The sequence below is a fragment of the Oncorhynchus clarkii genome, chromosome 16, assembly GCF_045791955.1.
Source record: "Oncorhynchus clarkii lewisi isolate Uvic-CL-2024 chromosome 16, UVic_Ocla_1.0, whole genome shotgun sequence".
In the NCBI taxonomy this organism is placed as follows: Eukaryota; Metazoa; Chordata; class Actinopteri; order Salmoniformes; family Salmonidae; genus Oncorhynchus; species Oncorhynchus clarkii.
In genome coordinates this window covers 23,777,766-23,799,528 of record NC_092162.1, presented here as the reverse complement: position 1 = coordinate 23,799,528, position 21,763 = coordinate 23,777,766, and the positions used below count along the sequence as shown (strand labels likewise).

Here is a 21,763-nt window from a genome sequence, read left to right as displayed (position 1 = left end):
GCATGGGGGTGGCAGCATCATGTTGTCGGGGTGCTTTGCTGCGGGAGGAATTGGTGCACTTCACAAAATAGATGGCATCATGAGGAAAGGACATTTATGTGGATATGTTGAAGCAACATCTAAAAGACATCAGTCAGGAAGTTAAAGTTTGGGTCTTCCAAATGGACAATGACCCCAAGCATACTTCCAAAGTTGTGGCCAAATGGCTTAAGGACAAAGTAAAGTATTGGAGTGGCCATCACAATGCCCTGACCTCAATTCTATACTGAAAAAGTGTGTGCGAGCAAGGAGGCCTACAAACCTGACTCAGTTACACCAGCTCTGTCAGGAGGAATGGGACAAAATTCACCCAACTTGTGGGAAGCTTGTGGAAGGCTACCCGAAACATTTGACCCAAGATAAACAATTTAAAGGCAATGCTACCAAATACTAATTGAGTGTATGTTAACTTCTGACCCACTTGGAATGTGATGAAAGAAATAAATGGCTGAAATAAATGATTCTCTCTACCATTATTCTAACATTTAACATTCTTAAAATAAAGTGGTGATCCTAACTGACCTAAGACAGTGATGTTTTACTAGGATTAAATGTCAGGAATTGTGAAAAACTAAGTTAAAATTTATTTGGCTAAGGTGTATGCAAACGTCCAACTACAACTGTATGTGCCCTCTGTCCCCTCTGTCCTTGTTGGTTATTGTTCCCATGTCCATTTGTCGTGTGAGTACCTAGGCGTTGGTGCAGCTATTATACGTGGTTTATACACTGTGTATTACGGGTATCGTCCCGTGTCGTTCAATGAGGTTTACCCTACCCTCGCTTGTTTTGGGTGTATTTTAAAACCCCTGTTGTGTATTCCTGCTCCTATCTCCAAATCCTTTATACCAGCGTGAGAAACCACACAGACAGTGTGGTGAAGAAGGCGCAACAGCGCCTCTTCAACCTCAGGAGCCTGAAGAAATGTGGCTTGTCACCTAAAACCCTCACAAACTTTTACAGATGCATAATTGAGAGCATCCTGGCGGGCTGTATTACAACATGGTACGGAAACTGCACCGCCCACAACCGCAAGGCTCTCCAGAGGGTGGTGCAGTCTGCACAATGCATCACCGGGGGCAAACAACCTGCCCTCCAGGTCACCTAAAGCACCTGATGTCACAGAAAGGCCAAAAAGATAATCAAGAACAACAACCACCCGAGCCACTCCCTGTTCACCCCGCTACCATCCAGAAGGCGAAGTCAGTACAGGTGCATCAAAGCTGGGACCGAGAGACTGAAAAACAGCTTCTATCTCAAGGCCATCACACTGTTAAACAGCCATCACTAACACAGAGAGACTGCTGCCTACATATAGACTTGAAATCATTGGCCACTTTAAAAAATGGATCACTAGTCACTTTCATAATGCCACTTCAATAATGTTTACATATCTTGCATTACTCATCTCATATGTATATACTGTATTTTATACCATCTATTGCATCTTAGCCTATGCCGCTCAGTCATCGCTCATCCATATATTTATATGTACACATTCTTATTCCATACTTTTACTTAGATTTGTGTGTATTAGGTCGTTTTTGTGGAATTGTTAGATTACTTGTTAGATATTACTGCACTGTCGGAACTAGACGCACAAGCATTGTGTTGCACTCGCAATAACATCTGCACCATGTGTACTGTATGTGACCAATAGAATTTGATTTGATTTGAGCTGCTGGTGTTCTCAGTGCAACACACCCGTCTGCAAAGAGCTCCGTCACATGCTTGGACTGAGACTAAGACTCTCCTGTGAAGATCTGAAGGATCAGGTTGCAGTGGTTGCACTTTATGGCCGTCGTAAAATACGCTGCCTCTATGCTCTGTAGTGTTCGAGATTGGAATATAACGGTGGAACACAGAGAGACACTTTGACATTAAAAGGTTGAATAATTTAACAGTATTTCTGTATTCCAAGCAGTTGAAATGGTCCGTGGTTAAAGGACAGTCATGTCCAGTTTGTTTTGTTTGGTGACCTCATGAAGGACAGGAGACACACTTTACTGTTTCTTTGTTTGTATACGCTTCTCAATTATGGTGTTTGCATCTGAATGTTGTATAAAATAAATTATTGAGTATAGAAATACTTTTGAAAAGTTTAAATGTGATGTTAGCCTTCTAAATGAGAGTATGGGTTACCATATAACGTTTTAACTAGCCAGTGTCCACGTCTCCGTGAGAACAGACATTATACCTAAACGTCATGAAACCGCCCTCCAAGGCGAGTGCTTATAAAGGACTCCCAACAAAATATACATTAGATCAGAAAACCTGTAGCTGTCGCTACATGTTGAAATGCTTGGCAACTCTACCAAAGGACAAGATCAGAGAACGTGGAGGTCATCCCCATTCTGAAATAGTGAAGAAATCTACAAACTAAAGACCAATTATTCAGGTTGCAGCTGTTAAATACTTTAGTCTGGTAAACGCATCCGTCCTAAGAACATTTCCGAATGGTACTCTGAAGTACCCATTATAACAACCTACAACATACTTTGATCTCTGATGGACAAACCAGAGGCTTTCTGTCGACTGACTATCCAGCAGACGAACCGGCGATCGCAGAGAGGGACAGCAAAGGCATACACTCGTAAACATGTCAATTGCATTGAGTGGTTGTTCATGTTCAAAGTATTAGCAATTTATATGAGTGTAGTTACTGTCCCCACCCCTTTCCCTTGTCTACCAAGCCATCATATCGGTTTTGTCCACTAGGGACTTTTTATTTGTATAACATGGTAACCAATGTATGACCTATTGTGTGTGTGTGTTTATGTAATTCTGAGATTGATTAAGTTAGTAAATAAATAATTAAGCCAATTTGTATATCACTGATTCATGATCTATGCTGGGGTTCGTGCAGATATCCAAGGGTTTGCGACATTCAGAATATGACTGATGAGGTAATAATACATTAATAAGTGACTGTAATCGATAAGATATGAAAATATCTGAAGAGTGAATTTGGGAAATAGAGACTTTTTAAACATTTTCCCGTGGTGCTCCAACTTCCTAGTTAATTAAAGTTACATGATTAGTTTAATCGCATAATTCAATTACAAATAGAGAATTGATTTGATTTGATTATCAGGTCATTTTGACCCGGCATATAAATTCTTGGGGCGCCATGTTTACAATACATCCTACGGTTAAAGCTTATTTATGAGAGTCACTATAAAGTGTTACCAAATAACTGAATTGTATCATCAACTTCTATAGGTACTGGTTGAGCAGACCTGGGGGAGGAAGAGAGCCAGATTACTGGAAGTTAGACAACCCTTTTGGGGAGGATTGTGGACACATTGACACCATAGAGAGAGAGAGAGAGAGCTTAACTCCTGGCAGGATGGATCATGTGACTATTTAAAAAAAACTCCCACAAACTTTTATACAGTCTCCAATTTCATCCTAATGTAAATGTCCCACCACTATTTTCAACTATTTTGACACAGCCATTAGTCTAGCCTTTGTATTGCATCCATGTGTATGTATTTACATATTTTCTACTGCTATTCCAAATGGGCTGGATTCTTGAACTTGAGAACTTTTCATAAATCATGCATTGATATCATATGTGTTTATCTCAGGTTAGGATTGGTTCTGTCCTAGGTCTAAGACACCAGTGACTTAAAATCTCCCAGCAAATGGTTGACCACAATAAAGGTGACAGATATCGTTATTTATAACCATTTTATTTCATCATAAAGAATCAAACTCTAGTGCTCATAGTCATCCCAGTCACCATAGGAGTTTAAAAGTTATAAGGCTAAAGCACAATGGTAATGCAAAATATATGCTAAAAATCAAAGTGAGCTCTCTTTATACATGTAAACCTATACAGTGTAATAAAAAAGAAAACACTGGTACATTATGAAGATATCCTGTTGTTATGTTGTTGCGTACCAACAGACATGTTTGAGAGGAAAAAGGGGAACTTATTTGTTCACAGTCATATGGTAAGAAGTGAGGTCACTTCCTGTTGTATTCAAGAGCCAATCGTTACTCCTGTTTGGGTTTACGCTTCCTGCATAGTCTGAGGCACAGGAAGTAGATTGAACCCACAGTAATGGCTACCAGCACAAACAAAACAGCCAGTAGGAATCCAATCACATCCAGTGAATGATAGGAGTACCAGGGCATCTTGTAAGACTCTGTTCGCAGGTGGGCGGCCCCTTTGTGTCTCATGACGAATTCAATCCAGAAGAGGGCGGTGTCCAGAGGATGCATGGGCTTGTCCCGGTGCAGGCTTGAGAGCCGCTCCATACTGGTCTTGTAGGACGGATTGTGGAGGACTTCCTGTACAGCCTCCAAGAAGCTCTGGCTGGAGATCTTGGTGACTTCAAGCACCTTGGCCGCTCCACGCACCTCCAGGCGTAAGACGTTCTCGAACTGGTCGAAGAGCAGCGGAAGCCCCACCACCGGCACCCCGTGGTACATGGCTTCGTAAAGGCCATTGGTGCCACCGTGGGCCACAAAGGCCTTGACCTTGGGGTGGCCCAGGAGGTCGTTCTGGGGCATCCACTTGACCAGCAGGGTGTTGTTGCCCAGGCCGATGGGTTGCTTGCCCATGTGCCTCCAGATGACCTTCTGGGGAAGTTGGGCAAAAGCGGCGGCGATCTCCGAGGTGATCTCCACGGGCAAGCCTTTGACAAGAGTTCCCAGTGACATCAAGATAACCCCGTGTTCTCCCGAGCTCTGGACAAACTCCTCCAGCTCTGTCGGTAGAGGTTTAGAGGGTTTACATTGGAAGCCTCCAATGTAGACAATGTTGGGCATGGTGGGCCTAGGGAACTCAAACACAAAGTCCACCCGCATGAGCCAGAGGTCCGTCCCCTGCAGAAGGTGGTAGAAGTTTGTACCCGGCTCAAAGTAACTCTTCACCAGCGTATCGTAGTGTGGGCTGATCACAAACATATCAATGATCATGTTGAGGAGGTAGATGAACACATTCCCAACTCTCTGGCCGAAGGTCATTTTGTCCGAAGTGGCATAACCAGCAGTGGGGACATAGGACATGGGCGAGGGGGCCACCACGAAATGCCCCTCTCCGCTGGTGATCCAGCGAACATTGAAGACAGTGGGTAGCCCAAGCTTATGGGCGACCAGGACCCCGACGGGCAGCCCCGGGTCCAAGAGTACCACGTCATACTGGCTATCCCTCAGGCTCTGCATCAAAGCCTTGTTCTCAAACATCTCCACCACAAACTGACTGGCCTGCTGGTGCATTCCTGACAACGCCGACAGCATGTACGAGTAGAAGGACACAAAAGCCAAAGGCGATGCGCCTTCCCTTTGGATCTGCAGCATTTTGACGAGGAAGGACGCAAAGAAGTCTTGTTTTTCAATGTCCATGCCCCCAGGCACAGTGATGGAGATAGAGCGGTAGTGGGGCGACGACTCCTTGATGTACCAACTGCTGGCCGAGCGCACCACAGTGACCTGGTGACCCCGGGCGTGAAGTCCCTCGATCAGGAGGTTCATGTTGACCCAGTGGCTGCCATCCAAGGGGAAGATGAGGATGTTGCCCCCAAGAGCCCCTGGAGGGCCACCGAGGAAGGCCACCGAAACCGCAAGGACGAAACCGGTCACCCCGTTCAGGCCACTCATTGTTCTACTCTGGGAAGAATGAGGGGAATGATGTCAGAATGTATTAGGGTCATTGCATGAAATTAGTCCCTTTTGGGTAGTACAACTTTGTGGGAAAAAAAGTATATTTTTTTATTTCACATAATTTTAACATTCTGTCAGAAAGAGCACATGTTCAACTTAATGAAAAAAACTTTTCACATCTTAAAAAATCAAAACTATAGTAAGTGCCTATTAAGTTCCAAAGAAAGTAACAGGGTTGACGATGTCCTTTTAAATCAGCCATAATCAGCCAGGAGGAATGGAAGATTGTTGTATTGCAACAAGGAGGGGCAATTGAATGCAAGCTTCACCCAAATAATTATCTTACAACATTTATATCTTGTCTATCTTTGGGTAACAAGGTTGACGTGTTATGCTCGACCCGCTCAGTTTCCACCACAAAACACCAGAAAATGGACAAAAGAGTAGAACCAGCTGACCTGCTTTTACTCTATGATTTTCATAGTGGATGTGCAATGTTTGTTTTGAAAAAAATAATATTTAAAAAGGAATAGTTTCACCATATTATCGAAAAAAGTTAAGTTCACATAACAGTGTTGACCTTCAAATGAGGGACAGGTTTTTGTTTTTTTTACCTTAAAAATAATCACTATGTCAAAGCAACAAAATAAGTTGAAGTCATGGGGGGAGGGGGGGGCACAGAGGGACATGCCAAAATGTTGAACTTTGGCACTTTAGCAAGTCTTTATTCATGTTAAAAATCTGATTTATTGAATTTTACATGTGGTCTATATTAAAGGGCGCTTCATTTAATATAGCAGGCTTTTAAGTGCAGAAATTATTATTTCATTTCATTTCATGACACAGTCATGGTCCATAAGTAATCCTTATACTGCTGATGGTAAAGCTACAATGCTCAGATTGGGGGAAAAACATGACTCTTTCTTGTAAAAAGAACTGGCAGAGAATGTTGCACTAAGTGATGTTCTCGTCTTACGCAACTAAGCAAAATACTGGAACTGTGGATTACACATTTCAGCCTTAGTAGGCTATGTACTTTTGTCAAGAGATGAACTGAGTTTAAAGTCCTGATGAAATGCATATTGTGGCTAATCTCCTATACAACCACACATTCCCTATTATCTAGGGCATACACTGCAGCAGAGGGGGGGCTTAACACCAGCATGTGCATACAAGAGCATGGTCCCCAAGTGACCACTATGGTCGAGCACATATCCTCTTCACCAAAGTCCCATGGGTTGGAAAGGGGTAAACCTCAACATTTAACTCAGAGAACTATGCATTTAAAAGACAACACTACCTATTCAAATGGTCCTGTAGCACAATAAAATAATACAGTAAATGTATAAAGAAGAGACAATCCAACTGTCCACAAATAGGAATTAAAAATACCTAAGTGTTCCAGTGGCTATATCAAATATCATATGCAAAGATATTGAGTTATTGTCAAGATAAGAGAAGGAAGAGAACATTGTAACCTACCTTACTTCACAAGCTCTGAGCAGCAGCGTACTTTGAGCCCCTTCTGATCCTTACTGGAGCTGGCAGTCTTGGTATGTGGTATAATGTGGGAGAGGTTAAAGTGAGGGGAGAAAAGAATGTCTATTCACAAGGGACAGCAGATTTGTGTGTGTGTGTGTGAGAGAGAGAGAGCGAGAGAGAGAGTGGGGGGGACAACTAGGCAGCCTCTCTTCCCCACTGCAACAACATTTCCACCCCTTCCCGACTCCACCCCCTCAATTTCCTTCCATGCACTGAACAATGTTTCCCACCTCAAGGTATATAAAAAACATAGCCTGCTGTGACTGAGATAAACTGCTAACAGGCATTCTCAGGGAAACAACATTCTATAACAAAGCAATAGAAAGAATTTCTAAACATAATAAAGAGACATACAGTGTGGAGACAAGTATTTGATACACTGCCGATTTTGCAGGTTTTCCTACTTACAAAGCATGTAGAGGTCTGTAATTTTTATCATAGGTACACTTCAACTGTGAGAGACGGAATCTAAAACAAAAATCCAGAAAATCACATTGTATGATTTTTAAGTAATTAATTAGCATTTTATTGCATGACATAAGTATTTGATCACCTACCAACCAGTAAGAATTCTGGCTCTCACAGACCTGTTAGGTTTTTTTTAAGAAGCCATCCTGTTCTCCACTCATTACCTGTATTAACTGCACCTGTTTGAACTCGTTACCTGTATAAAAGACACCTGTCCACACACTCAATCAAACAGACTCCAACCTCTCCACAATGGCCAAGACTTGAGAGCTGTGTAAGGACATCAGGGTTAAATTGTAGACCTGCACAAGGCTGGGATGGGCTACAGGACAAAAGGCAAGCAGCTTGGTGAGAAGGCAACAACTGTTGGCGCAATTATTAGAAAATGGAAGAAGTTCAAGATGACGGTCAATCACCCTCGGTCTGGGGTTCCATGCAAGATCTAACCTCGTGGGGCATCAATGATCATGAGGAAGGTGAGCGATCAGCCCAGAACTACACGGCAGAACAAGGTCAATGACCTGAAGAGAGCTGGGACCACAGTGTCAAAGAAAACCATTAGTAACACACTATGCCGTCATGGATAAAAATCCTGCAGCGCACGCTAGGTCCCCCTGCTGAAGCCAGGGCATGTCCAGGCCCGTCTGAAGTTTGCCAATTACCATATGCATGATCCAGAGGAGGAATGGGAAAAGGTCATGTGGTCTGATGAGACAAAAATAGAGCTTTTTGGTCTAAATTCCACTCACTGTGTTTGGAGGAAGAAGAAGGATGAGTACAACCCCAAAAACACCATCCCAACCGTGAAGCATGGAGGTGGAAACATCATTCTTTGGGGATGCTTTTCTGCAAAGGGGACAGGACGACTGCACCGTATTGAGGGGAGGATGGATGGGGCCATGTATTGCAAGATCTTGGCCAACAACCTCTTTCCCTCAATAAGAGCATTGAAGATGGGTCGTGGCTGGGTCTTCCAGCATGTCAACGACCTGAAACACACAGCCAGGGCAACTAAGGAGTGGCTCTGTAAGAAGCATCTCAAGGTCCTGGAGTGGCCTAGCCAGTCTACAGACCTGAACCCAATAGAAAATCTTTGTAGGGAGCTGAAAGTCCATATTGCCCAGCGACAGCCCCAAAACCTGAAGGATCTGGAGAAGGTCTGTATGGAGGAGTGGGCCAAAATGCTGCAGTGTGTGCAACCCTGCTGCAGTGTGTGCAAACCTGGTCAAGAACTACAGGAAACGTATGATCTCTGTAATTGCAAACAAATGTTTCTGTACCAAATATTAAGTTCTGCTTTTCTGATGTATCAAATACTTATGTCATGGAATAAAATGCAAATTAATTACTTAAAAATCATACAGTGATTTTCTGGATTTTTGTTTTAGATTCCGTCTCTCACAGTTGAAGTGTACCTATGATAAAAATGACAGACCTCGACATGCTTTGTAAGTAGGAAAACCTGCAAAATCGGCAGTGTATCAAATACTTGTTCTCCCCACTGTATTTTACACACATCAGGAATAACCCTTGTACTAAGAATCTTTATTTACACAAGCTGGTGCATTGGGTGTGTGTCTATGTCTGTGTGTTTGTGTGGGCATACAGTGTCAAAAATGCTTATTTAATTTAATCGCGGCCTTAGTTAACACAGGAGTTAATCATTGGACAAATGTTGAAATTGCAGAGCTGCACTTTTGTCGACGGTAAATCCACAATAGCATGTCATCTCATGGATACTTAGGTATTTTGGCAACTCTACTTCCCCAGAGACAGATGAACTCGCTGATTCCATTTTATGTGTGTGTCACGGCCGTCGTAAGAAGTGGACCAAAGTGCAGCGTGGTGAGCGTACATTTTCCTTTGATTTGTTAAATGTCGCCAACAAAACAACAAACGAAGAAACAACCGTGAAGCTTACAGGGCTAAGTGCCACTAACAAAGATAAGTACCCACACTGAAAGGAGGGAAAAAGGGCTACCTAAGTATGATTTGCAATCAGAGACAACGATAGACAGCTGTCCCTGATTGAGAACCATACCCGGCCAAAACATAGAAATAAAGAAACATAGAAAATAAAACATAAATGCCCACCCCACATCACACCCTGACCTAACCAAATAGAGAACTAAAACGGCTCTCTAAGGTCAAGGTGTGACACTGTATCCAGTATGAAGGAAGTTAGAGATGGCATTGGCTCGTGAAACTAACTAGCATTAGCGCAATGACTGGAAGTCTATATTGTGCTAGCGCAATAAAAGTATCCCTTTAAAGATTGGCTTGCACACTCGACAGTCCGAGCTAAATTCTTGCTTGAGAAATTCCTCTTTGCTAAGAAGCCATTTTTGTTCCTTTTTTACCATTTTAAATTAAAACAATCACAGTAATTTACTTAAGTGTTACCCAGAAATGATTTGGTATTGAGTTATGGGCTGCATTGAACCTTTAAGAATTTTAGTGAGGGCAATTGATTGATCTTGAGTGCTTTTTCAGTGACACAAAACAAGTGTTTAGTATTTTTCTCAACTCTGATCTGATTGAATCAACCAAGACTACAACATTTCACAAAACACATACACAGATACACAAATGCACAGATCAGAGATCAGAAAAATACTAACACACTTGTGTGTCACTGAAAAAAAAACTCTCAAGATCAATCAATTGGCCCCACTAAAGGGTGTTTTCACACATACAGTGCATTCGAAAGTATTCAGACTCCTTGACTTTTTCCCAGTTTTGTTACATTACAGCCTTATTCTAAAATGTATTACATTTGTTTTTTCCCTCATCAACCTACACACAATACCCAATAATGACAAAGAAAAAATTGGTTTTTAGAAATGTTTGCAAATTGATATAAAAACAACAACTGAAATGTCACATTTACATAAGTATCCAGACCGTTTACTCAGTACTTTGTTGAAGTACCTTTGGCAGTGATGACAGCCTTGAGTATTCTTGGGTATGATGCTATAAGCTTGGCACACCTATATTTGGGGAGTTTCTCCCATTCTTCTCTGCAGATCCTCTCAAGCACTGTCAGGTTGGATGGGCAGTGTCGCTGCAGAGCTATTTTCAGGTCTCTCCAGATATGTTCGATCGGGTTCAAGTCCGGGCTCTAGCTGGGCCACTCAAGGACATTCAGAGACTTGTCTCGAAGCCACTCCTGCATTGTCTTTGCTGTGTGCTTAGGGTCATTTTCCTGCTGGAAGGTGAACCTTCGCCCCAGTCGGAGGTCCTGAGCTCTCTGGAGAAGGTTTTCATCAAAGATCTCTCTCTACTTTGCTCCGTTCATCTTTCCCTCGATCCTGACTAGTCTCCCAGTCCCAGCTGCTGAAAAACATCCCCACAACATGTAGATGCCACCACCATGCTTCACCGTAGGGATGGTGCCAGGTTTCCTCCAGACGTGACGCTTGGCATTCAGGCCAAATAGTTCAATCTTGGTTTCATCAAACCAGAGAATCTTGTTTTGAATCTTGTCCTTTAGGTGCCTTTTGGTAAAGTCCAAGCAGGCTGTCACATGCCTTTTCCTGAGGAGTTGCTTCCGTCTGGCCACTCTAACATAAAGGCCTGATCGGTGGATTGCTGCAGAGATGGTTGTCCTTCTGGAAGGTTCTCCCATCTCCACAGAGGAACTCTGGAGCTCTGTCAGAGTGATCATTGGGTTCTTGGTTACCTCCCTGACCATGGCCCTTCTCCCCTGATTTCTCAGTTTGGCCGGGCAGCCAGCTCTAGGAAGAGTCTTGGTGGTTCCAAACTTCTTCCATTTAAGCATGATGGAGGCCGCTGTGTTCTTTGGGACCTTCACTACTGCAGAAATGTTTTGGTACCCTTCCACAGATCTGTGCCTCTACTCAATCCTATCTCGGAGCTCTATGGACATTTCCTTCGACTCCATGGCTTGATTTTTGCTCTGACATGCACTGTCAACTGTGGGACCCTATATGTCCAATCAAGTTGTAGAAACATCTCAAGGATGATCAATGGAAACAAGATGCACCTGAGCTGAATTTCGAGTCTCATAGCAAAGGGTCTGAATACTTATGTAAACAAGGAATTTCTTTTTTTATATTTAATACATTTGCCAAAATTTCTAAAAACTGTTTTTGCCTTGAAATTATGGGGTATTGTTTGTAGATTGATGAGGGGAAAAACATGTATTTAATCAATTTTAGAATAAGGCTGTAACATAAGAAAATGTGGAAAAGGGGAAGGGGGCTAAATAATTTCCGAATGCACTGTAGTTCTCATCAATAGAATCAGAGTTGTATTCTATTTTTATTTGGCCCGCTTGGTTTCACAATGTCACACGAACTAAAATGCCTAAACAAAACCACATGTCCATGCAAGTAATTTGTTTACTGGAGAAAAAAAAGTTCACATTTAATCCATCTATGATTATCATGAAGCATCACTTATGTGTCCCAAACTTTATTTTTGTTCCGTTTTGGTCTTCGAATAACATGCGGGAGGAAACAGATCAACAGCAGCTCTAACTGCAACGTGAATAGCCTATATTCAGTAAGCTATTCTATATACCCAGAATAGCCCACATCTCTCACATCTCGGATGCGCTCATAAATATGCTGCTACTCACATAATGTATCAGAGATATGAAGTTATGGTAAGTGTGCATTTCATCAAATGCTCGCCGTCAAACAACTAATAATATTGCGCGCCTCTGGTCCTTTCCTGTGTTTGGTCTGGACTGCGTTCTCACCTGCATTGAACCGCACCATGGAATCGGACCAAGACCAGTCTTTTTGAGCGAACCGTGGTGCGTTGTTTAGTACGCTCCCGCGTGCCCGTAGTGTTCACACCAGTCCAAACTAACTAAACTAAGGGGGAAATGTGCCAGACATAGGAAAAACCACTCCAAGCCAATTTGGTGTGAAAGCCCTTTAACTCACGTGCGTGCATACTTAAGTGTCTCATCATGTAATATTGTGGGTGAACACTGTAATATTGGTTAATTAAATCAGAGTTGAAAAAAAAAATACTTGTGTTGTGTGTCACTGAAAAAGCACTCAAGATCAATCAATTGCCCTCACTAAAATGTTAAAATGTTACCCAATTGTGCCCAGTGGGAAGGGGGAAATTAAAACTGTTATTGTCAGAGAAGTTTGGAACTATCTTTCTTATTGGTCTTTTAACTAATTTACTGCCGAGTGATGTAACCAGGCAGGCCAAAACGCCATACTACCTAAATAGGCTGTCATTTCAGACGGCCTTTTTAATCAGCTCTTACACTAAAAGGGCATTATTAACATGTTTCATAATTTCACAGTATTATTTCAACCTCATAGTGTGAAGATATATACTGAGTGTACAAAACATTAGGAACACCTTCCTAATATTGAGTTGCACCCCCTTTTGCCCTCAGAACAGTCTCAATTCATTGGGGCATGGACTCTACAAGGTGTCGAAATCGTTCCACAGGGATGCTGGCCCATGTTGACTCAGTTATGTCAAGTTGGCTGGATGGCCTTTGGGTGGTGGACCATTCTTTATCCAGACGGGAAACTGTTGAGCGTGAAAAACCCAGCAGCGTTGCAGATCTTGACACACTCAAACCGGTGCACCTGGCACCTACTACCATACACTGTTCAAAGGCACTTAAATATTTTGCCTTGCCCATTCACCCTCTGATTTGCACACATACACAATCAATGTCTCAATTTTCTCAAGGCTTGAAAATCCTTATTAAACCTGTCTTCTCCCCTTCATCTACACCGACTGAAGTGGATTTAACAAGTGACATCAATAAGGGATCATAGCTTTCACCTGGATTTACCTGGTCAGTCTATGTCATGGAAAGAGCAGGTGTTCTTAATGTTTATACACCCAGTGTATATAAATCACAAGAAAATCCTGTTTTTGACTGCACTGGACTTTAAACCAACTCAAAAGTGCAAGCCAATGTTTAACCATGAGATAACATGCTACTGTGGATGTACCTTCGACAACAACGCAGTTCTGCAATGACGTCAACTTTTGTCCAATGATTAACACCTGTGTCAACTGAGGCCTGTGATTCAGTTAAAGAAGCATTGTCGACATTGTACTTGATTTCTAAAGGTCATTTGCGTTTGAGCCGGCACTAGCAGACTCACTTTGGGGATGTGAGTGCATACAAACATTGTTTTCACTCTTTGCTGGTACAGCTCTTCTCGTTCTCTAGTAAGAGACATAGTGCATAAGAGGCCAGGCGGCCAGGCATCCTTCCTGTTTCAGTGAGACTCATGTGCCATTAATAAGGAAGCTGCTTTCGTAACACCCCCTCGCTCTCCTCGCATAAGTGTTAATAGTCAAACGCTTAGTCAACCATGAATCCACCCCTAACCTCCCAATCCCCAAGTATCACGAGTGTGTGACAGCATGAGACAGGGGTGTCGCATTGAGAACCTATAGCAGATACGTATGTCTCCTCTCTAGTTGTTTTTCTGTGGCTTTGCGGACAGTTTCTGATCACGTTTCTCTGAAGCTGTAAGAAAGACCTTTGTATTGAAACGCATCAGCTTTGAATAACAGGGCACCATGAACTGGAAAGAATAAATCTAGTTGTAGTCCTGTTTTGGGGTGTTGCTATCTTTTACATTTTTGGAAGACTACAGCAACAGCTCCAGCATGTTAACCAGAATGGCATATCTTCATGCTGTGGGCTTGGCCCTTCTAGCTCTGGGAGGCTGGTTGTCCCTTTGTGCGGCTGATGTGGGGGACTTCGCCCCATGTCTGAACTTCTTCTACAGGTCGTGGCCCCCCAAGGGTCTGTCAGGGACCCCCATCTGTCAGCGCTATGGGAACCAGTACCACTTCGCCTCGCTGTACAGCCGCCCACGACGCTCGCCAAGGTTCTCTGCCTACATGTTCAGCCCGCCAGAAGGGAAAAGGCCCCCAGCAAACTGGATGTTTGAGCCACAGGTAACAAATGACTTAAAGGGAAAGTTAAGTATTTTAAAACTTGATGTTAGATGTTTCCTTACCCTGAAAATAGTCTATCACCGTTAAGTATGTAAAACCAAATAATTGAGCAGATATAATTTGATTTGGCCATGGCATTTTGGAAAATACACGGTTGCTCCTATCACTCCTATTGATTTTTAGCTAGCAGTGCCAAAAGTTTGCTGATGTTTGTAGTTGCTGTTAAAAGTTAAAGGGATACTCCAGGATTTTGGCAATGAGGCCCTTTATTTATTTCCCTAGAGTCAGATAAACTTGTGAATACCATTTGTATGTCTCTGTGTCCAGGATGAAGAAAGTTAAGAGATAGTTTCGCGAGCCAATGCTAACTAGCGTTAGAGCAATGACTGGAAGTATATGGGCATCTGCTACCATATCTGACTTCCAGTCACTGCGCTAGTTAATATTGGCTCGCAAAACTACCTCTAACTTCCTTCATAATGGACACAGATACATAAAATGGTATCCACAAGTTCATCTGACTCTAGCGAAGTACATAAATGGCCTGATTGCCAAAATCCCAAGTATCCCTTTATATTGTAAAATTCTGAACTTCCCCTTTGAAGGGACATTACACCCCATAATCAAACTTTGTTAGAGGTTTTCAGACTACAAAGTATTCTATTGACAAGATGAATCCACGTCCCAAGCCATCTGTTTTGTAGATCCAGCTATACTCTATAATCTAAAATTAATTGAACAGGTAATTTCCAGATTTTCTCAAATTTACATTAGACTACTTTGGAGTTATAAAAACTTCTGACAAAATTAGATTTTAGAGTGTAATATCCCAACAGCCATTACAATCTACTGGTTTATGCATGACACTGAATTTTGAAAATAAGAAATTGTTATGCTATTTGTAAATAACAAGCATGACTGGAGTGTTCTGTACTAGATTTAAAAAGAGGAAATGCTCATTTAAAAAAACGAGAACAGACACATTTGTGGTTGGCACAGAGCCTCATCATCTGCAGACAATTATGTTTCTCAGTTCAGTGAAGCCAAAATGTACTGTGCCATGGTTTGTCTTGTTGGGAAAGCCCCCACTTACTGCAACATTCAACACAAGATAGTTTCTTAAAAAACTCCCATTTCCTAACCCTTAACACTTTGTTGACCCTCAACATTTCCCCTTTCCAGTTAGCCAACACCACAGCAGATGGCAACATGACCCCCTTCCCACTAGGTGAGCTGGACCCGAATGTGGTGAACAGCCAGGCCGTCCAGCTGGACTATACCAACTCTTCCTACACTCGGGGGCACCTCAACCCCAGCCTTCACCACCGGACCCAGGAGGACCGCTTGTCCACCTTCACCCTGACCAACGTGGTCCCTCAGAAGGTTGGCTCCAACAACGGGCCCTGGGAGACACTGGAGAACCAGGTCAACCACACTCTCGGCTCCTACTGCCTCGGTGTGGCCTACGTTGTGACGGGGGTTATTCCCTACCTGGACAACAAGCACTGGATCAAGGGTCATCGAGTGGCAGTGCCGGAGTACATGTGGTCAGCCTACTGTTGCCCTAAGTACAACAAGAGTCTACTTAACAAGGTTAATCTTAGCAAGGTTTTCCCCACATATGCTGCTATTGGACGCAATGACCCAAACAGCACAGAAGAGATTGTGCCCATTGACAAAAGCAGTCACAAATGGTTCTGGGGTTACGATGTAAGGCGTATGCCTCTGGATACGTTGGAGATGTACCTGAAGGAGCGATTTGGGACCGTCATCAGTGTGTTTTATGAACAATGCTCTGGGGTAAAATGACCATATCTACCATATGCATATCTAATAGATTATCAAGTTCATGTAATGGATCATGTGTGCATAGACTGCAAAATTACATTTTTTTCAATTCATTTGGCACTAATATCACAAGTAGTATGTCCTCAATTTTAGCACACGTGCACTTAAAATTGTCTAGATTGCTCAACAGTCTAGGTAAGAAGTAAATCACGGACATCATAAATATGGTAAAACTTTATATATAACAGTGTCAAAATAATGTAATACGCATGAAATGTGTCCCAAATGTCATAATAAAATGTCACTGAATGTCAAACTACAAGAGTCTCATTTTGAAGCATTGGAAACATTTATGACATACACTCAGTTGCCAGTTAATTGGGTACACCCATCTAGTATCAGATTGGATGCCCATTTTCCTCCAGAAAAGCCTGAACTCAGGGCATGGATTCTACAAGGTGTGGCGTTCAAATATTGCTCAATTGGTTTCAAGGAACTATGTGTGCCAGGAAAACATTCCCCACACCATTTCACCTGTGTCACAAGCCTGTACCGTTGACACCAGGCAGGACTCATGCTGCTTACGCCAAATCCTAACTCTGCCATGAGCATGACACATCCGAAACCGGGATTCGTCGGACCAGGTGATGTTTTTCCACTCCTCAATTGTCCAGGGTTGGTGATTGCGTGCCCACTGGAGCCGCTTCTTCTTAATTTTAGCTGATAGGAGTGGAACCTGGTGTGGTCATCTGATGCAATAGCCTATCCAGTGACAACGACAGACAAGTTGTGCATTCCGAGATGCTGTTCTGCACATTCGACTTCTGCGATAAGAATACGAAGATCGCATTGGAAAGACGGGTCAATGCACAAAAGTCGCATTGTAGTCTGATTGAGTTCAGATCTGGCAGAACACTTCAAGTGGTGGTCAGGGATGTATTGTGTGCGGATTTCTTCTAAGTCAGGTTACCGAAGCGCATATACAGTGGGCGACGTCATCAGCACTTCTTCCACAAATCTCCAGAAAACTTGTGTTTTGGGACTGAGAGGCACCTTATCATTAAACAGTTGGAGGAAATACGTTCCTAGAGTGTGAGGAAGGTGTTTGCTGGCCTCATAAATACTAGCCAGCTAGCTAATATTTCGACAAATGTTGTTGTTTTTTTGGCTAGAGTTATTGCTAACCCGTTTTCAATCTCCTTTTAAAATGTATTTTATAAACGTGCAAACAATTCTAAAAACCTGTTTTAACTTTATCAGTATGAGATATTGTGTGTAGATTAATGAGCAACATTTTTAATATAATACATTTTAGAATAAGGCTGTAACGTAACAAAATGTGGGAAAAGTGAAGGCGTCTGAATACTTTCCGAATGTCCTTGAGTGGCCCAGCCAAAACCCGGACTTCTACCCAACAAACATCTCTGGAGAGACTTGAAAATAGCTATGCAGCGACACTCCCCACCCAATCTGACAGAGTTTGAGAGGATCTGCAGAGAAGAATGGGAGAAACTCCCCAAATACAGATGTGCCAAGCTTGTAGCGTCATACTCAAGAAGACTTGAGGCTGTAATCGTGCCAAAGGTGCTTCAACAAAGTACTGAGTATAGGGTCTGAAAACTTATGTAAAGGTGGTATTTCCGTTTTTATCTTTTATAAATTTGCTAAAAATTATTCAACCCTGTTTTTGCTTTGTCATTATGGAGTATTGTGTGTAGATTGAAGAGGGGTGGAAAACAATTTCATCCATTTTAGAATAAGGCTAAAATGTGGAAAAAGAAAAAGGGTCTGAATACTTTCCGAATGCACTGTATATGGAACCTTTTTTAGAAGGCTCTATAAAGAACCATGCTCATATGGTTCTAAATGGAACCTGTACGGTGCTATAAAAAAAACGTTTCTATGGTTCTATAAAGAACCATGAAAAAATATTATGTATAGCACCAACAAAGGATTCTGCTAAGGTTACAATGCTTTTAATGGCTATATAGAACCCCCTTTTTTAATAGAACCTTTATGGAGAATGGTTCTCTAAAGAACCTTCCTCAATCTCAAAAGTTTCTTTGTAGAAACATACATGATTTTTTATTCTGGTTTAATAGCCATACTATGTTGTTAAAATACCAGAGGTTTTATTATTGTGTTTATTAACAAGTTGAATCACCTGTGCTAGCTCTGGAACAGCTGGGGGTCCCCGAGGAGAGATTTGAGAACTAAAGACTTAGTCAAACGTTTTTAATTTGACACAAGGCTGTACATGACTTTTTCACAGGACACCATCATTGGCCATAGTCATATATACTGTAATAGCATAATACAACAGATTAGATCAACTGGAATGACACTCTCACTTAAGGTTGCACAAACCAAGCACCAAAATATAAAGAATGAGCCGCTGCCCCTACAGTTTAATTACCACTAAAAGAGGAAGAACCCTTTTTTTGAACTGCAAAGAACCGTTGAAAGGGTCAGTATGGTTTCACATAGAACCATCACCTTTCAAAAACCCACAAGGAACCTTCATTTTTTTGTTTGTAGCCTAATCAGTAGCCTATAACCAATGTTTTTATTAAAATATCACTAGCAGCACAACAATCAACAGGCATTCCCGTATTTTCTTTACATTGAACATTTTTGTCCATGCAGCTTCTGTGAAAGGTTTGGACTCATTAGGCCAATATGTCCGATGCCCATTGAATGAAAGGTGTCAGTGACTGTAGAAAGTCTGTTCAGGAACATCAAATTATTACAATAGACTGGTTATTGTTTTTCCGGGAATTCCAATCACTGTCTTTGGTGCTGAAATCGCTTGTAGCCCAGGCTGTTTGCCTGTTCGTTTGTTTACATTTCATGTGGCAAATTCACTAACAGAACGATCTAGAAGAAAAAGAAACGCACACCTATTAAGACGAGGTGCTGGCTAGCGGAGTGGAAACTTGAAAATAAAATAAAAGAGAGCTGCACACTCTTGGAGCTCAGATGCAAAAATGTAATACCAACGTTTCGACAGCCAAGCTGTCTTCATCAGGGTATAATCACAAACACTGCAGGATGACTCGTTTATATAGTGTCAAAAGACACAGGTGTCTGTAATCATGGCCAGGAGTGGCCTAATATCATTGGTTAATAATCAAATATTAAAATGTCATACAAAGAACAGCATACGAACAAATGGATAGCATATGATCATAGATTAATTTGACTATACAAGTTTACACACAATTACAATGGCAAAGTCACAATAATCACAAGAATGGCTTCAGATCAAAGTCTACGTTGAGACCGAAGGGCGCAAGGGTCTGAAAATTAAAGATCCAGGCAGCCTCTCCTTTTAACAATAAATTATCAAGGTCACCCCCTCTCCTAGGGAGGGTGACATGTTCGATGCCAATATAACACAGAGACGAAATCGAGTGGCCTGCCTCCAAGAAGTGGGCCGCAACTGGATAAGTAAAGTTTTTACATCTAATGGTGCTACGATGCTCTGAGAAACGTACTTTTAATTCGCGCTTTGTTTTACCTACATCATTTTTACCACAAGGACAAGTTATAAGATAAATAACTGCCTTAGTGGAGCACGTAATAACACCTTTTATTGGGATCGATTTCCCTGTTTGTGGGTGTTTGAAGGATCTACATTTATAAGTGCCATTGCATTGAGCACAGCCATTACATTTGTAATTTCCATCCAGTAGGGGCGCAAATAGACGTTGTTCAGGAATATCTTGGGGTGGTAAATCAGAGTTTACCAATTGGTCTCTGAGATTTCTGCCACGCGAGAATACGACCAAGGGAAGGTCCGAAAACACATTACCGAGACTATCATCGGATTTTAGGATGTGCCAATGTTTGTGAACAATTCTCTTAATTTGTTCAGAGCACTTTGAATAGCGGGTAGTTAGAACGCAAGAATGCGTCTTTTTGCGAGACTGACCTTGAAAAAGGTCATGTCTCGTTTTGTTTTGAATTTTCTCAATGGCAATATTAATCTGATCATTCTTGTAGCCCCCCTCCTTGAACTTTCTTTGCGTCTCAGCCATATTTCTGTCGAAATCGGACTGTTTTTTGCTAATTATTTTGATTCGACAGAATTGGTTGTAGGGCAAACTATTTTTTAAGGGAAGTGGGTGACAACTATCAGCCCTCAACAAACTGTTACGATCAGTAGGTTTCATGTAAAGATCAGTGTATAGAACATTATCTTCACACAAGATCAGAAGATCAAGAAAACTGATTTGACGTGTATCAGATTACATAGTAAATCTCAGATGCTCAGAACAGGAGTTAAGAAAAGCATGGAACGCCTGGAGCTGTTTTGCATCACCCCTCCATAGAACAAAAATATCATCAATGATCATCAATCATCATCAACGTAGACTTTGATCTGAAGCCATTCTTGTGATTATTGTGACTTTGCCATTGTAATTGTGTGTAAACTTGTATAGTCAAATTAATCTATGATCGTATGCTATCCATTTGTTTGTATGCTGTTCTTTGTATGACATTTTAATATTTGATTATTAACCAATGATATTAGGCCACTCCTGGCCATGATTACAGACACCTGTGTCTTTTGACACTATATAAACGAGTCATCCTGCAGTGTTTGTGATTATACCCTGATGAAGACAGCTTGGCTGTCGAAACGTTGGTATTACATTTTTGCATCTGAGCTCCAAGAGTGTGCGGCTCTCTTTTATTTTATTTTCAAATTCACTAACAGGCCATATCAACGGCAATGGTATGCTAACTGTATTATAACCAGTGGCGACCTGTCATTCAGGTCAGGTGAGGCAAGGGCCCACCTGTTTTGAGTCCCAATTTTTTTTGCAAAAACAATTGTGGGTGGGGGGTTGCCTGTTTTGCATGTTATTTTGGCATTTAATATGCATCACATATCAGTGATGTCAACAATGTAAAACAAATATAGAATAAAAATCATTGAGTTAAAAAGCAGCATACAAACATGGTCTCTTTTCTGCTTTCTTAAGTAAGGCAGCTCCAATGTGCAAGTGTTTCAGCCTAGCTCAGTGCTTTCTGTGGTGGTGGGGGTAGCCAGCAGAAAATACAGAATGTAGGGGTTGGTAATGTTCTCTAGTTGCGCCGTGATTGGCTCAGTGTTCTGTCTATCATGGGGACACTATGTCACCACCCAATCTAAGGGTAGAGCTCGGAAATTCAAGCCGCTTGGGTGCTGCCATTGAGTTACAATAGAAATGCCCATCCAAGAAGGCTCAAGGTCATTGGCCACAGATAAAATTACATCAAATCACGTTATATCTACAGTAGCTTTGATTGGACCGATCATGTCAACATCATACTTTCAAAAGCTTAGCTAGCAGTCATCATCATAAATCAAGTCAACAATCTACTGGCAAATCCATTTTTA

General features: G+C 41.9%; 2 protein-coding genes across 5 annotated transcripts; one reads left to right on the top strand and one right to left on the bottom strand.

Annotated features, from left to right (window-relative positions):
- Positions 1-3,718: 3,718 nt before the first annotated feature.
- LOC139368232 (UDP-glucuronosyltransferase 2A2-like) lies at positions 3,719-7,315 on the bottom strand. Of its 3 annotated transcripts, none has more exons than XM_071106898.1 (2): positions 7,132-7,315; positions 3,719-5,655 (listed from the first exon to the last, which is right to left on the bottom strand). In XM_071106898.1, exon 2 carries the CDS (start codon positions 5,644-5,646, stop codon positions 4,039-4,041), a length of 1,608 nt encoding a protein of 535 aa, XP_070962999.1. In that variant the 5' UTR covers positions 5,647-5,655; positions 7,132-7,315; the 3' UTR covers positions 3,719-4,038. The 3 variants fall into 3 exon arrangements, with proteins under 3 accessions (XP_070962999.1, XP_070963000.1, XP_070963001.1); XM_071106899.1 differs by having other exon boundaries at positions 3,719-5,650; XM_071106900.1 differs by having other exon boundaries at positions 7,137-7,315.
- A 2,240-nt stretch (positions 7,316-9,555) lies between these two features.
- LOC139368231 (endonuclease domain-containing 1 protein-like) lies at positions 9,556-21,406 on the top strand. 2 transcript variants are annotated; one of them, XR_011626938.1, is made up of 3 exons: positions 9,556-14,586; positions 15,769-17,618; positions 20,685-21,406. XR_011626938.1 is itself a non-coding variant. In XM_071106897.1 (2 exons), exons 1-2 carry the CDS (start codon positions 14,293-14,295, stop codon positions 16,393-16,395), a joined length of 921 nt encoding a protein of 306 aa, XP_070962998.1. In that variant the 5' UTR covers positions 9,556-14,292; the 3' UTR covers positions 16,396-18,719. The 2 variants fall into 2 exon arrangements, 1 of the variants encoding a protein (XP_070962998.1); XM_071106897.1 differs by lacking the exon at positions 20,685-21,406 and having other exon boundaries at positions 15,769-18,719.
- Positions 21,407-21,763: the final 357 nt, after the last annotated feature.

What these genes read in the sequence shown, in the direction of transcription:
- LOC139368232 (XM_071106898.1), bottom strand. Translation starts at nt 5,646, where the DNA reads ATGAGTGGCCTGAACGGGGTGACCGGTTTCGTCCTTGCGGTTTCGGTG.
- LOC139368231 (XM_071106897.1), top strand. Translation starts at nt 14,293, where the DNA reads ATGTTAACCAGAATGGCATATCTTCATGCTGTGGGCTTGGCCCTTCTA. An exon ending in ACTGGATGTTTGAGCCACAG is followed by an intron (nt 14,587 to 15,768) that starts GTAACAAATGAC and finishes TCCCCTTTCCAG; the next exon opens with TTAGCCAACACCACAGCAGA.